The sequence below is a fragment of the Xenopus tropicalis genome, chromosome 10 (genome assembly GCF_000004195.4).
Source record: "Xenopus tropicalis strain Nigerian chromosome 10, UCB_Xtro_10.0, whole genome shotgun sequence".
Taxonomy (NCBI): domain Eukaryota; kingdom Metazoa; phylum Chordata; class Amphibia; order Anura; family Pipidae; genus Xenopus; species Xenopus tropicalis.
This window is the reverse complement of record NC_030686.2, coordinates 44630443-44647067: the sequence shown is the minus strand read 5'-3', so window position 1 is coordinate 44647067 and position 16625 is coordinate 44630443. Positions and strand designations below refer to the sequence as shown.

The following is a 16625-nucleotide window of genomic DNA, read 5'->3' as shown; positions in this document are numbered from 1 at the left end:
ATAAATACCCAAAAAAAAGGCTGCGCGCGCAAAAGGGCCCCGCGGTTCTGTGGTTAGTGCTGCCGCCTTGCGGTGCTGGGGTCTCGAGTTTGATTCCGACCCCAACACTGCAAGGAGCTTTTATTCCTACAGGGAGCTTCCCTACCCCATACGCACACACACACACACAGAGTAAGGGCAATTTAGAGACAAGCCAATTTACCTACCTGTATGTTCTACGTGCGGAGGGTTAACACCCCAAAGGAACCCACACATAGAACATACAAACTCCTCACAGCGCTGTTGCTGGAATTGAACTTGGAACCTCAGCGCTGCAAGGCAGGAGAACCAACCACTGAGCCACGGTGCCGCCCAACCTGTCCCACACTGATTGGCGCTATATAAACTCTCTCTGTCTGTTTCATTGCCAGGAACCCTGGTTATTGCCTGACTGGGCTCTGGCACTATGGGAGGGTGTCTCTTAGGGTCCAGTCTTCATGAGTCTCTGGGCTCAGGTTCTGCCCGTGGGTAACTGCACTACAAAAGACTCTGGACATCCAACTGGGTGGGGGCCCTTTCTTGGGTGCTTTGTTGCTATTGTTATAAACACTACTCAACTGGACTTTGGGTAAAAACATTGTAAGCCACAAAGTTTAACATGCACAGTTATCTTACCATACACGGAGAACTACAAATCCCAGCATGCACAACTATCTTAACAAAAACTGTGAACTACATGTCCCAGGATGCTGAAACAATTCAATGTCCAAAAACTGTGAACTGGGAATCTAAACCGGCTAATTAGCCATGCAGGGTGTGGGATTCAGTATGTGGCCGGTATTAAAGGGATGAGGTGAACACTGTATATAATACTGATGGCTCAGTATTGGGGTCTCTCCTATAAATGTTATTGTTTAGATGAGATGAGATGAGTATCTTGTTTGCCAAATAGCATGTATGTTAGAATGGGGCCCTGCTGGCTGATGCATTTGCTTGAGAAAGCCCCATTGGGTGAGACGTGTCGCTTTCCTGTGATGTCATCACCAGGCGCCGCAGCGACACACATGCTAATGGCTGCTGCATGGCCAGAACCGCTCTCTCACTGACTGCAGCCTGTGCCAGCGGGACTGGAGCCCATGGGATGGTTGGGTACTAGAGTTCTGTATGCTCTGTAGCTCACTGTATGGGTAGGGGAGAGATAGGGTTCCTCCCCTGTGTAATACCTGCCCCATACTGACTGCACACCCTGCATGGCTTATTAGCTATTCATTTAGCTGCATGGCTGCACATAAATCAGTTTAGTCTGCAGCATGTGTCTAAATCAGTTGCTAATTAGCCATGCAGGGTGTGCAGTCAGTATGGGGCCGGTATTAAAGGGATGAGGTGACAACCCTACTTGGTAGTAATAATACTGTGGTCCCTTATTCACTTAGTGCCCAATACTGGTCAGGTTATTACCCAGAATTCATTGCATTCACTGAGAGCAGTGGAACTTACACAAAGCACCCAAGAAAGGGCCCCCACCCTGTTGGATGTCCAAAGCCTTTTGTAGTGCAGTTACCCACGGGCAGAACCTGAGCCCAGAGACTCATGAAGACTGGACCCTAAGAGACACCCTCCCATAGTGCCAGAGCCCAGTCAGGCAATAACCAGGGTTCCTGGCAATGAAACAGACAGAGAGAGTTTATATAGCGCCAATCAGTGTGGGACAGGTTGGGCGGCACCGTGGCTCAGTGGTTGGTTCTCCTGCCTTGCAGCGCTGAGGTTCCAAGTTCAATTCCAGCAACAGCGCTGTGAGGAGTTTGTATGTTCTATGTGTGGGTTCCTTTGGGGTGTTAACCCTCCGCACGTAGAACATACAGGTAGGTAAATTGGCTTGTCTCTAAATTGCCCTTACTCTGTGTGTGTGTGCGTGCGTGCGTATGGGGTAGGGAAGCTCCCTGTAGGAATAAAAGCTCCTTGCAGTGTTGGGGTCGGAATCAAACTCGAGACCCCAGCACCGCAAGGCGGCAGCACTAACCACAGAACCGCGGGGCCCTTTTGCGCGCGCAGCCTTTTTTTTGGGTATTTATCATTTCTTTCACTTGAAAAACTCAAAACATGGCTGGATTTGAACCCATGACTTCTGCCCTGTAGCAGCGCTGTCTCACCCACTGAGCCACTGAGTTACACAGTATTAGTGGCTGTTCCCCTGTATATAAAGATAAACTAACTGCTATATATAAGGGTTAATCTTTATATACACAGGAACAAGTGCAACTGCTGTGCAACCTGGTGGCTCAGTGGGTGAGACAGTGCTGCTGGGACACAGGGGCCGTTAGTTTGAATCTGGCCTGGCTTATATTTATTTATATATATATATTGCTAAATGCATGAAAAGGGCAGCCATGTTTTTGCCCCCTGTGTAGCAGGTTATGGGGAGTCAGACAGAGACACAGAGTGTATTTAGCCCCAAGGAGAGGAAGGCACACACAGCACTTAGTACTCCTGCCCTTTATGGCTGTGGGTTTGGCCCTGAGCACCCAAAGGCCCCACTGATTATAGCGCATAGATGTCTCCCCCCGGCCAACCTACAGCTGCGACAGGACCATGGGTGCCTAGTGGCTATTTTGCTCTCCCTGCACCAAACTGCAGGGTAATGGAGCCATAGTTTATCTTCCCTTGCTGCAGCTTTATCTGTGCCCATCCCCGTGCATCGCCAGCCGATTGGTATTCGCTCATTCTGCCAATTGGTGAGGCCCTGAAGAACTGGTCAGTGTTTGGGCACCTTTGGGCACATCAGAAGGGAACACGGTAGGAGCCGGATAAACCTACTGCTAGAATATATATTTTGCAGTTTGGGTTCTAGGCAACTTCTGCAATAGGAAATAGGGGAAAAGAATGAAAGAGTGAATGAAATGAATTCTGGGTAATAGCCTGACCAGTATTGGGCACTAAGTGAATAAGGCACCTACACAAATGCCATGAACAGCAGAGAAGACCCCTTCATTTATACACACAGGGGCCTGTCAGCAATGTAACCCCAATTAATTACATTACTACCAAGTAAGGTTGTCTCCTCATCCCTTTAATACCGGCCCCATACTGACTGCACACCCTGCATGGCTAATTAGCAGCTGATTTAGACACATGCTGCAGACTAAACTGATTTATGTGCAGCCATGCAGCTAAATGAATAGCTAATAAGCCATGCAGGGTGTGCAGTCAGTATGGGGCAGGTATTACACAGGGGAGGAACCCTATCTCTCCCCTACCCATACAGTGAGCTACAGAGCATACAGAACTCTAGTACCCAACCATCCCATAGGCTACAGTCCCGCTGGCACAGGCTGCAGTCAGTGAGAGAGCGGTTCTGGCCATGCAGCAGCCATTAGCATGTGTGTCGCTGCGGCGCCCGGTGATGACATCACAGGAAAGCGACACGTCTCACCCAATGGGGCTTTCTCAAGCAAATGTATCAGCCAGCAGGGCCCCATTCTAACGTACATGCTATTTGGCTAACAAGATACTCATCTCAGCGTTATTTTAACCATTATATTTATATGAGAGCGCTCCAGTCAGGGCAGTAACTAGGGGCCGGCAGAAGACATGTGCCTCGGGGGCAATGACAGGCCAGTAAGTGACATAAGCTGTGCATGCTGGGATTAGTAGTTCACAGTTTCTGTTTGCTGAGTTACTTGTGCCTGGGGTTCCCATTATAGATTTCTAAATGTTGTTGGAAGTGCTAATCTAAGATAACTTGTAATTGGTCTTCATTTTTTATTTGCTTTTTTTTTCCAATTATTTAGGCTTTTGTTCAGCAGCTCTCTGGGTTGGAACTTCAGCAGCTATCTGGTTGCTAGGGTCCAAATTACCCTAGCAACCAAATTGCTAAACTGTTCTCAGTTAGAGACATTATTGGGCGGCACAGGGCAATCCTGGGGACACCAACAAGCTGTCCCTAAATCTCACTCTATAGACTGTACCCCGTGTCCTTAGTCCTTAGCTTATAAGAAGGGGAGAGACTCATGAAGATGTGACCCTAAGAGACACCCTCCCATAGTGCTAGAGCCCAGTCAGGCAATAACCAGGGTTCCTGGCAATGAGAGTGTTTATATAGCGCCAATCAGCGTGGGACAGGTTGGGCGGCACCGTGGCTCAGTGGTTGGTTCTCCTGCCTTGAATGACTTTTTTAGGGGGGGTAGTTATTATTTATTTCAATATATATATAAGCTGATTTTGCATAGATCCCTGGCTGGAATCAAACTTAAAAAACTCCGTACCCCAACAAAGCAGCCCTATTCACTGAGCCACTGTGTCCTTCAACAAGTATCACCTTGCCTATATATAAACCCATGGGAGTAACTTGCAATTACTGATATGGTGAAACTCACAAGCCAAACACCGTATGAGAGTAGCCTCACCCAGCACCATCTCATTCACCTCTCTGGTGAGAATTGAACTCACAACCCTAACAACTCACAGCAGCACCATTAACCACTCAGCCACAGGGCCATTGTACTTTAACTATGTTCCTGGTTGAATTTATTATTCTTTACGTAACATCCAAAAAAGGAAAAAAAAAAAACACACCCACACAAAATGATTTTAATGTTGGGGTCAGAATTGAACTCAGGACCCCACTACTGCGAAATACTAACTGCTGAACCCCCAAACCATTCCTTAAGTTCCTGAGTGTATTGTCCCTTTATTTAATGTTCTGATGAGGCCTAAGGTTGAGAAACCGGACCCAAAGAACATAAGCCACAGGGCCGCCCCACCCTAGGGGCCCGTAGCCATCATAGATAGCCATGGATATTCATTCACCTTAATGCAAACCATAGAGTTGGGCCCCGAGTTCCCTTCCCCTCACCTTAGTGTGCTGGACCAGCTGAACTGCCTTCTTCCCTTCGGCCGCCATTCCCTTCCAGCCCAACCTACGGGCAAGGAACCAAGGAAATAGTAAATACCTACATCATCTGATGCACATCAACAGTTAGAAGGGCCTCTCCACTCACATGGTCTGTGCCTCCCGGAAATATTTCAGTGCAAACTCCACCATCGTATACTGGGATGCATCTATCGGCATGGGAGGAGCTGAGGATGGCGCCTTTGAAATCATGGATGCCCTACTTGTTGCTTCACTCTGCCATGAGAATAGACATAGCAACCATCAAACATGGAGACCCATCACCATTGCTTGGTTGTACATACTAGTACCTATATTTATACCACATGTCCAGCCACACTATAATAATTTTAGTTGCCCCTACTGGGCTTAATGGTTTTGGACATTTAAGCATTCCATGGCCACCCTGTACCCTTAGTACCTCCTTGCTCAAGCTCCTCTGTAGGACTTTTGGTGGTGGTGACTTCCTGGTCTCCCCTTTCCGTTCCAGCACTGAGAAATAATCTGGGGCTGCCGCTGGTTGTACCATGCGAGATGGGAAGAGACCAGAGCGCCCTCCTATGGATCCAAACTGCCACCCTGCAGGGAAGAATGAGATTCAGTTAAATAAATTCAACCAAAACATGGAACCCTTAAGTCAGACACATAAGCTTTCCCCCCAATTCATACCCTAATTGTCCTTCAAGCTGAGCTTTCTGGGGTATCTAGAACAGCAAATAGGCTTTTGGCCCAAATCTCTTCCTGTATGACCTTCAAGCTGGCATTTCAGGGGTATCTAGGACCTGATAATATCCAAACCTGATAATATCCCCATTTAAACTTGCCCCTGAACCCACCTGGCTGCAGCCCCTCCATTGGCAGCACTTTGATGATGTCACCCTTTTTGAATTGGAGAAGGCTTTTATCATCGGTGACGTAACTGCGCAGAGCGACTACGTGGTTTGAATCCTAGGGCGGAAACAGAGTGGCCATTGGTTTTCTGGGGGTTTTGGAGAACCTGGAAATATTTTCCGCCATAAACGTAAATTTCAGACTTACCTTGACCAGCTCGTGCACGAAAATCTCTATCAAAGCCTTGAGGGACTGCGCTCTGTCCGAATGCAACAGAAGCTCCTCGTGGCGCAAGCAGAAGCGCAGGCTGCTGGAGCTGGGCATTTCCATAGAGAGGATGTCTGCAAAGCTGGGACATTGTAGGACAACGTAATCACCAACGTGTCCCAGAAGTCAACTTTCTGCTTCATTGGTAATCATGGAACCCCATGCTACTGACCCCAGGGGCCACTAATATTAGCCCACTGGTCACCAGGGCTTCCTCAGCAGTGTAATGGACCTGCTAATGAGTAGAATGAGGCCCCTGGGCACCTGACCATGCCCTTGGTCTGCCCTGGTGACTCTAAATATGCCCAAACCCTGCCCATGATCCACCAAACACTTCCAACCCCAATGTGCACCTTTGTGATCCCTGAACAACACATTTCCAGTTCTTGGGGCCCCTGACTGTAGTACCTCCTAGATGGCGACCCAATGAGCTCCTCCCCCCACGGGCCGCCATCTCTCCAGTAACTCACCTGTAACTGCACAGGGTCTTCAGGTGCCTGTGTTGGACTCCTGCTGCCTGGACATCTTTGACAAGCCGGATGCCACGGTGGGAAACTCCGAGGAGCAATGGGTCTATATCGTCCTCCAGCTAAACACACAGGGACAGAACATTGACCCGTTATGGTTTCTATAGATATTTTACTGGCATCCAATGGGATGTACTTCCTTCTCCTGGGCTGCTGTCTTTCCCAGAAGGAGAAGGAAGGTTCTGTTTGGACCTAACACAAAGGGCTGAACAGGTTGTCCCATTGGCTTGATTTCTATTGGCCAGGGAAAGTATTACATTGATCTGCTCTATGCTGTCATTCTAGGCCAGTACAATGGGAAAGTACCCTTCCTTACCATGGGGAAGAGAGCAGCCCAGAAACTGTAGCTCTGTGCCTAAGTAGTGGGGAAGGCTGGACTCACTGAAGCAGGCAGAGGTTGCTAATGGAGACTAAAGTAAATAGGAACCAGAACTCATTTTTATCTTACAGCCTATTTACCCAATATTTACTATGCTAAACCTATGGGTTAATAAACCCAACATGATAGGAGGCAGAATACCACTGTATTAAAGACCATATGGGCATGGTTACCAAGAGTTCAGTAGGCCAGCTAGGTAATAGGGTAGGGGCACCCCCATGTATTGGGCAGGTCCTAGGGCTGAAGGAGCCTTTACTCACCCTGACTGGGAAGAGGCGGGAGAAGTAATTCTCCCAGTTATCCCGCGCAGCGATCACAATGCGTTTCTTGATGGACTCCTCGCTGATAGAGTTGGCATCGGCCCCCACATGAAACTCAGCTGGGGGGGGGGGGGGGAAAGGGAGACGGTCAGTCCCGGGTTACAAGTCCACGTAAGGGGAAGGGGGCATCTAGGGAGCTTGGGTGAAGCAAAGCCAGGGGCCACTATGGGCAGCACCACTGCAAGGCTTGTGTACAGGGTCAGACTGGGGGGTGCAGGGCCCACCGGGCCACGTTCCCTACCCCCCCCACCCGACATCCTCCCCTAAGAAGCCGCAGCAGGACCGGGGAGTGCACTTCCACACGGGTTTCCCCTCAATGTGACACTTTGTCCCCTGTCTCTTGGCTGGAGCATCGCCAAGTCTGAAGAGCCACCCTATGGTATTGGGGAGCCACACTGACCCCCCCCGCCTGACTGGCCCCCTATATCCCCTCCTGCCTGATTGGGGTGCAGAAGAGGAGAAGGCAGAGGAATGGGGAGGAATGGTCGGACAGGCGTAAGGCCTAGAAGGGTTGGGTCTGGACCGCTGGGGCCCACTAGAGCCGGCGGCCCAGTCCGACCCTGCTTGTGTATGGCCGTGTATGTCCTGCTGATCTATAGATGGTATCTGCTAGCAACTTGCTTTATCCTAAGCACAGTTCAGCAGGAACAGCCCCCTAAGTGTCCCCCTACATTTGCTCATAGCCGGTACAGGGGGCTACATATAATGATGCCAAGTACAAATATAAAGGTTTAATATCAAACTCACTCAGAAAGTCTCTCATCTTCCTCCTTTCATCCTTCGTCAGGCGAAATCCAGAATCTGAGAATGTGTCTCGAATTATCTGGTGATTCAGAAAAAAAATACTCAGAAAAGTAATAAAAAAAATAATTGGTGTTTACATCACATTCCTTCATCTCACAAAGCAGCAGTTCTGCCCTACAGGCCCAGACTGGCAATCTGTGGGTTCAGGCAAATGCCAGAGGGGCTGCTGTAAGATGCCATAGTCACTATTTATTGGGCTGGGGGGGCTGTTTGGGTCTCTGGATACTGGGAATGCCAGGACCCAGGCCCAGACTGGCAATCTGTGGGTTCAGGCAAATGCCAGAGGGGCTGCTGTAAGGTGCCATAGTCACTATTTATTGGGCTGGGGGGGCTGTTTGGGTCTCTGGATACTGGGAATGCCAGGGCCCAGGCCCAGACTGGCAATCTGTGGGTTCAGGCAAATGCCAGAGGGGCTGCTGTAAGGTGCCACAGACAGTCACTATTTATTGGGCTGGGGGGGCTGTTTGGGCCTCTGGGTACTTGGAATGCCAGGGCCCAGGCCCAGACTGGCAATCTGTGGGTTCAGGCAAATGCCAGAGGGGCTGCTGTAAGGTGCCATAGTCACTCACTATTTATTGGGCTGGGGGGGCTGTTTGGGTCTCTGGATACTGGGAATGCCAGGGCCCAGGCCCAGACTGGCAATCTGTGGGTTCAGGCAAATGCCAGAGGGGCTGCTGTAAGGTGCCACAGACAGTCACTATTTATTGGGCTGGGGGGGCTGTTTGGGCCTCTGGGTACTTGGAATGCCAGGGCCCAGGCCCAGACTGGCAATCTGTGGGTTCAGGCAAATGCCAGAGGGGCTGCTGTAAGATGCCATAGTCACTATTTATTGGGCTGGGGGGGCTGTTTGTGCCTCTGGGTACTGGGAATGCCAGGACCCAGGCCCAGACTGGCAATCTGTGGGTTCAGGCAAATGCCAGAGGGGCTGCTGTAAGATACCATAGACAGTCACTATTTATTGGGCTGGGGGGGGGCTGTTTGTGCCTCTGGGTACTGGGAATGCCAGGACCCAGGCCCAGACTGGCAATCTGTGGGTTCAGGCAAATGCCAGAGGGGCTGCTGTAAGATGCCATAGTCACTATTTATTGGGCTGGGGGGGCTGTTTGGGCCTCTGGGTACTGGGAATGCCAGGACCCAGGCCCAGACTGGCAATCTGTGGGTTCAGGCAAATGCCAGAGGGGCTGCTGTAAGGTGCCATAGTCACTATTTATTGGGCTGGGGGGGCTGTTTGGGCCTCTGGGTACTGGGAATGCCAGGACCCAGGCCCAGACTGGCAATCTGTGGGTTCAGGCAAATGCCAGAGGGGCTGCTGTAAGATGCCATAGACAGTCACTATTTATTGGGCTGGGGGGGCTGTTTGGGCCTCTGGGTACTGGGAATGATAGGGTGAGATTCTAACTAAATATACAGTATAATAGGCTCCATGTTACATATACAGTAGATCCCAGTGACACTATTGGTTGTTCCCATGAGTGTAAATTGACAAGATGAGACAAGATGATTGGTTGTATTCTATCCTACAGAGAGGCGATGCGGTGAGTGGGGAAGAGACGCCTCCCATGATTACCTGCTCACACAGGAGGTTCAGGCAGTACGGATGGGTAAACTTCTCCTTCGGGTAAAAGATCTACAACAAAATAAAGAAAAACAATGAGCAAGGGGGTCCGGCTTTGTAGTTTTGGGGGGAACCCTTACACTCTCACTGGCAGGGAATGGGAGAATAGGGACCCACCCCTTCTGAAAGATTCCCCCATGGCTCCCCCTTTTTTTTCCTTTTCCCCTAAGCACTAGAAAGGGCACCCCCAGACCCATGCCTGCGGGTAAGGGAGGGGCAGTAACCCTGTAGGCCATAGGACTGTGCGGTGGCAATAGAGATGTGATTGGCTCATCAATATATGACATAAATCACCTTGGTCCTTGAATCTTTAGTCTTTTAGTTATGCCAAGTGGCCCGTGTATGGGGAGGGTTGTCCAGTGGCCCGTGTATGTGGAGGGTTGCCAAATGGCCCGTGTATGGGGAGGGTTGCCAAGTAGCCCGAGTATGGGGAGGGTTGCCAAGTGGCCCGAGTATGGGGAGGGTTGCCAAGTGGCCCGTGTATGGGGAGGGTTGCCAAATGGCCCGTGTATAGGGGAGGGTTGCCAAGTAGCCCGTGTATGGGGAGGGTTGCCATCCTTCTGAGAATATTTTACAGGCAGCTGGGGTGGGGGGCTAAAAAGGGGTGGGGTGATGACATCAAATGGGCGGGGATGATGACACAGGATGGGTGGAGCATGGGTTATTCTAAAGGCCGGCAGCTAATCGGCCCGTGTATGGGCACTACCGACAGGCCTGCCCGACCGATATCTGGCCTGAAATCAGCCACATATTGATCGGGCAGGATAAAAAATCGAGTTGGATCGGGGACCCCATCAGCTCTTTGATGCAGTCCCCAGACCGACTTTGCCTATACCCGTCGTTATAATTCCATCGTTTGGCCCCAGGGCCAAACAACCGAATTAGCCTGGATTCTCCCGATATAGCCCACCTGTAGGAGGGGATATCGGCAACATCGCCAAGCGAGTGGATCTGAAGGTGTATGGCCACCTTAAGTTCTAGGCAGATTGGGGCAGATCAGGGGCCAATCTTAAGGGTATTGCAAATTTACCAGCAACTACACAGCCAGTAGATATGTAATACCGGTCTTGGCAAGTGTTTTACCGGCTTGGCCTATAAAATACCAGAAAGGTGGCAACCTTATGTATGGGGCACACTGCCTGGTCGGTATTTACTCCCACATTGGAGCATTAATGTTGCCCTCAATAAGGCCTGCTCTATGGCCCAAGTGTTGGCCCCCAGGTGGCCACATCAGTCCAAGGGCTGAAATAATTGTACCTCCCTGTGCCAATAAGTGGGATTTTACCTCCTTTCGCACGTACAGTCTCCAGCCCACATCGCTGTAGGAGAAGAAGACACTGGCCGTGTGTTTGCATAGGGACGAGTTGGCCAAATTGTCCCCTTCCAGGTACCGGCCTGGGAAACAAGGAGAGGGGGGTTACTAACAGGCGGGAAGGAGTAAGCGACGGCACATTGGGAAGGGGCCCCTCACCTGCGCTCTTTGGGGGCTCCAGCCCAGGAGCTTGCATTTCGGGGGGAGGAGGAATTAAGCTGGGTTGAAACAAATCCATTAGGGATCTCTGCTTATCCTGGAAGGAATTCACCTCCTCGTATACGGGAGACTTGGAAGGATCCTAAGGAAGAAGAAATACATTATTAAAGGGCAAGTTCACTCTGGATAAAACCTGCACTAGTAACGTCCCCCAGTTTCCCTTCGTACCCCAATCAGACGTTTCAGCCACCAATCACAGCACAAGGAGAACTGCTTTCAGCTAACCTATTGTTTCTCCTACTCCCATGTAACTGGAGGAGTCCCAAGCCGGACTTGGGTTTCTTACTATTGAGTGCTATTCTGATACCTACTGGGAGCTGCTATCTTGCTCCCTTCCCATTGTTCTGCTGATCGGCTGCTGGGGGTGAGGGGGGGATGTCACTCCAACTTGCAGCACAGCAGTAAAGCGTGAGTGAAGTTTATCAGAGCACAGGTCACATGGCTGTGGCACCCTGGGAAATGAAGAATATGGCTAGCCCCATGGGAAAAACAGATTACAATGCAGGATTCTGCTGGAGAAGCTCTATGACTTATGGGTTTTGTAACAAACATGTTTTCCCATGTCAGTGTTCCTTTAACCTTTCCTACCACCACTGATTCCTCCTCTCATTCTCGTACCTCATACAGTTTCCCACCAAGCTGCAGTCTCTCCAGAGCCTCCTGTTTGGGGTCCTTCTTCTTCAGGAAGCTCTGAGCTGGTCTCCTGTAGGGCAGGGACACAATTATATCCACATACTGTGAGCTCCATCCATTACTTCACTGGTTGATCCTACAGTGTCACTGCTACTATAGGCACCATCTCTCCCTACTATACCTGCTATCCCACAGCCCCAGTCCCTTCCCAGAGGCTATTATCCCCCCACTGCTACTATAGGCACCATCTCTCCCTACTATACCTGCTATCCCAGAGCCCCAGTCCCTTCCCAGAGGCTATTATCCCCCACTGCTACTATAGGCACCATCTCTCCCTACTATACCTGCTATCCCACAGCCCCAGTCCCTTCCCAGAGGCTATTATCCCCCCACTGCTACTATAGGCACCATCTCTCCCTACTATACCTGCTATCCCACAGCCCCAGTCCCTTCCCAGAGGCTATTATCCCCCACTGCTACTATAGGCACCATCTCTCCCTACTATACCTGCTATCCCACAGCCCCAGTCCCTTCCCAGAGGCTATTATCCCCCCACTGCTACTATAGGCACCATCTCTCCCTACTATACCTGCTATCCCACAGCCCCAGTCCCTTCCCAGAGGCTATTATCCCCCACTGCTACTATAGGCACCATCTCTCCCTACTATACCTGCTATCCCACAGCCCCAGTCCCTTCCCAGAGGCTATTATCCCCCCACTGCTACTATAGGCACAATCTCTCCCTACTATACCTGCTATCCCACAGCCCCAGTCCCTTCCCAGAGGCTATTATCCCCCCCACTGCTACTATAGGCACCATCTCTCCCTACTATACCTGCTATCCCACAGCCCCAGTCCCTTCCCAGAGGCTATTATCCCCCCCACTGCTACTATAGGCACCATCTCTCCCTACTATACCTGCTATCCCACAGCCCCAGTCCCTTCCCAGAGGCTATTATCCCCCCACTGCTACTATAGGCACCATCTCTCCCTACTATACCTGCTATCCCACAGCCCCAGTCCCTTCCCAGAGGCTATTATCCCCCCACTGCTACTATAGGCACCATCTCTCACTACTATACCTGCTATCCCACAGCCCCAGTCCCTTCCCAGAGGCTATTATCCCACTGCTACTATAGGCACCATCTCTCCCTACTATACCTGCTATCCCACAGCCCCAGTCCCTTCCCAGAGGCTATTATCCCACTGCTACTATAGGCACCATCTCTCCCTACTATACCTGCTATCCCACAGCCCCAGTCCCTTCCCAGAGGCTATTATCCCCCACTGCTACTATAGGCACCATCTCTCCCTACTATACCTGCTATCCCACAGCCCCAGTCCCTTCCCAGAGGCTATTATCCCCCCACTGCTACTATAGGCACCATCTCTCCCTACTATACCTGCTATCCCACAGCCCCAGTCCCTTCCCAGAGGCTATTATCCCCCCACTGCTACTATAGGCACCATCTCTCCCTACTATACCTGCTATCCCACAGCCCCAGTCCCTTCCCAGAGGCTATTATCCCCCCGCTGCTACTATAGGCACCATCTCTCCCTACTATACCTGCTATCCCACAGCCCCAGTCCCTTCCCAGAGGCTATTATCCCCCCACTGCTACTATAGGCACCATCTCTCCCTACTATACCTGCTATCCCACAGCCCCAGTCCCTTCCCAGAGGCTATTATCCCCCCACTGCTACTATAGGCACCATCTCTCCCTACTATACCTGCTATCCCACAGCCCCAGTCCCTTCCCAGAGGCTATTATCCCCCCATTGCTACTAAAGGCACAATCCCTTCCCCGGGGCTATGTTTAACTGGTCACAGAACCTCTGTACATACAATGAGCCCCTATGAGCCGGCACCTGTCACTCTCCCGCTGGGCCTCACCTGACTGGCTCGTAGGGTTTCAGCTCGGGCTGGGGGCGGCTCTGATACATCTTGATGATTTCTCTGATTTGCTGGCTGGGTTCTGGCTTTGGGGCAGGTTTTAGAACTGCGCCCTTTTTGGAATCTTTCTTTTTGGGAACTTTATCTTTAGATTCTTCATCCTTGGAGTCTTTGGGATCTTTGTCTTTCAGATTGGGCTTCTTGGGGGCAGGAGGCGGGACCTTTGGAGTGGGCGTTTCTGCAAAGTTCAAATAATATGGAAATATTTAAAAAAGAAAGCGTATCCCGGTGCTGTTAGCCGAGCGACAGGGAATCCATATTGAATGTGGGCCCCGGGGCTGTACTTTGGTGGCTCTTACTTGGCTTTGGCTTTGGCTCTGGTTCGGGCGCTTTTGGCGGTTCGTCGTCGCTGTCACTGTCAGTACCGATATTCTGCCCCCCTGAGTTTGGGAGGAGGATTTTTGAAGGGGGTTTCAGGGATTTTATTTTGATCTCTTGACTCCCTGTAAGCAGCAAACAAACAAACTGAGCCAAGATATCCAGTGCCAGGCATGGCAGGAGCGGTAATCGCTGTGCTAGATCCACTACCCAACTATACCCACTACCCGACTATACCCACTACCCGACTATACCCACTACCCACAACCCGACTATACCCACTAACCGACTATACCCACTAACCGACTATACCCACTAACCGACTATACCCACTAACCGACTATACCCACTAACCGACTATACCCACTAACCGACTATACCCACTAACTGACTATACCCACTAACCGACTATACACACTACCCGACTATCCCCCCTAACCACAACCCGACTATACCCACTAACCGACTAAACTCACTAACCACTACCCGACTATACCCACTAACCACAACCCAACTATACCCACTAACCGACTATACTCACTAATCACAACCCGACTATACCCACTAACCACAACCCACTATACCCACTAACCACAACCTGACTATACCCACTAACCACAACCCGACTATACCCACTAACTAACTATCCACTACATGACTATACCCACTATCCACTACATTATACCCACTATCCGACTATACCCACTATACACTACATGACTATACCCACTACCCGACTATACCCACTACATGACTATACCCACTACCCGACTATACCCACTATCCACTACCTGACTATACCCCCTACCCAGCAGCTGCTCTGAGTGACCCCACAAATAATGGGGTATCAGACAGATTGCTTGCACCCCAGTACAGAGCCACACTGGCCCATTACTTTACTTAGTTGTTGGAATGTTGCCACTCACCCATCCGCTGGAAGAAATGCATCTTCTGTTGGAATGTTTGTTTTTGTTCAGCATATTCCAACTCATCATCATCTTCGGTTTCCCATAAAACCTGGGAACAGAACAGGCATTATGCTTTGCCCAACACCTACCCCCTACCCCCTACCCAGAGGTATCCTGGCTCTGCACTCCCCCCCAAAGCATGGTACAGTCCAACAGGCATCCCTATGCGCACAACTTGGAAGAGTGGACTAAGGGGCAGGGGTCCCAGAAGGAGTTTTCCTGGGCATAAAGACCATTGGGTAATACTTAGCATGGAGGAACGTCCTACATGACTCAAAACCTGCTCCACCCAAACCCATTTTCTTTCATGGGAAGCCCCACTCCTTTCCAAGACTCCTATACCTCACTCTTCATCTGGACTTCTACCAGGAGTCCTGCCAGCTATGTAGCCAACCCTGCCAACATCCCTACTGGGGGTGTCTCAAGTGTGGAACCTGTTGGGTAACATTGGTACAGTAGGTCCATAGGAGATGTCTGGGGAGGCCTTAGAACTTAGTATGGTGACTAGGATATTGCAACCTAGGACCAGGCATTATTTGGAGAAGCTCAAGTCCTCGGGGAGGCGTATCATGCATATTGGCTTAATGCCTGTTCATTGGGGGTTGGTGTTTGGGTCAAAAAATTGCCCTGGTCTTTGTTACCTTTGTTTGTTTGTTTTCTGGTTTGGGTTTGGCTGCTGGTGCTGGCGTTGGAGCAGCTGGCGCAGGTGGAGGATCTGCAGAAGGTGCTGGAGGGGCTGGGGGTGCAGTAGAGGTTGGGGGTGCAGTAGAGGTTGGGGGTGCAGGAGGGGGTGCAGTGGCAGCAGCTGGCTTGGGCACAGGTTTAGCAGCTCGGGCAGGAGAAGGATCCCGAGGGCTTGGAGTAGAATCCGTGGGACGCGACTGCTTTTGCAGATTTTTCTGCTGCTGCTGAGATAACATGGTCGCCTGGAGCGTCATCTGCTGGGCCTGGGATCAAAGTAACCAGAATAAAAAGAATATTCAGCCCAGAGGCACCAGTACATTCACTAGATCCAGTAGGCACAACATGCAGGGTGGGAGCTCACCAGAAGCAGGGCCTGCTGGTTAATGAAAGCTTGCTGCTGGGCCGCCACCTGGCTGGGATCAACTGAGGGCATCACCGGCTGGGATGCGGGCATCATCTGGGGCATCATTTGCTGGGGCATCATTGGCTGGGGCATCATTTGCTGAGGCATCATCTGGGGCATCATTGGCTGGGGCGCCATACCTGAAATAGCCACGTGGGAAGTAGGAATGGGTGAGAAAAACTGCCAACTAGCAAGTGCCAGGACTTCTTACTTCAACATCTTCCCAAAATGGCGGCTCCTTGCCATTAGCATTGGAATCAATATTCATTGTGCCTGGGAAACAAATGCAAGAAGGGACGGGCTTTTCTTTTTGGTCTCACCTGCCATCGAGGGCATCATTGGGGCATTGCCCATTGGCTGCATCATCCCATTCATCATTGGCATTGAGTAGGAAGGCATGGGAGCCATCCCTCCATAACCTGCACAAAAGGATATTAGTATCAGAGTAAGTACAACGGAATATCTATACCGGGGTTATAGGCTTTGTTTGGTTTACTTTCCCTTTACATTTACTGACAGACAGT

General features: G+C 50.7%; 1 protein-coding gene across 1 annotated transcript in view; it reads right to left on the bottom strand.

Moving 5' to 3' along the window:
* The window catches only part of myo15b (myosin XVB), a 61424-nt gene that overhangs the window by 10265 nt on the left and 34534 nt on the right, over positions 1-16625 (bottom strand). Inside the window, exons 37-54 of the mRNA XM_031894206.1 lie at positions 16422-16520; positions 16060-16241; positions 15656-15961; positions 14973-15063; positions 14028-14171; positions 13669-13906; positions 11760-11844; positions 11082-11223; positions 10896-11005; positions 9563-9622; positions 7939-8014; positions 7132-7250; positions 6436-6554; positions 5906-6047; positions 5704-5815; positions 5289-5446; positions 4977-5104; positions 4832-4895 (exon numbers count right to left, since the gene is read on the bottom strand). Coding sequence (XP_031750066.1) covers positions 4832-4895; positions 4977-5104; positions 5289-5446; positions 5704-5815; positions 5906-6047; positions 6436-6554; positions 7132-7250; positions 7939-8014; positions 9563-9622; positions 10896-11005; positions 11082-11223; positions 11760-11844; positions 13669-13906; positions 14028-14171; positions 14973-15063; positions 15656-15961; positions 16060-16241; positions 16422-16520 — 2375 coding nt within the window. The remainder of the gene's footprint in view (positions 1-4831; positions 4896-4976; positions 5105-5288; positions 5447-5703; positions 5816-5905; positions 6048-6435; positions 6555-7131; positions 7251-7938; positions 8015-9562; positions 9623-10895; positions 11006-11081; positions 11224-11759; positions 11845-13668; positions 13907-14027; positions 14172-14972; positions 15064-15655; positions 15962-16059; positions 16242-16421; positions 16521-16625) is intronic.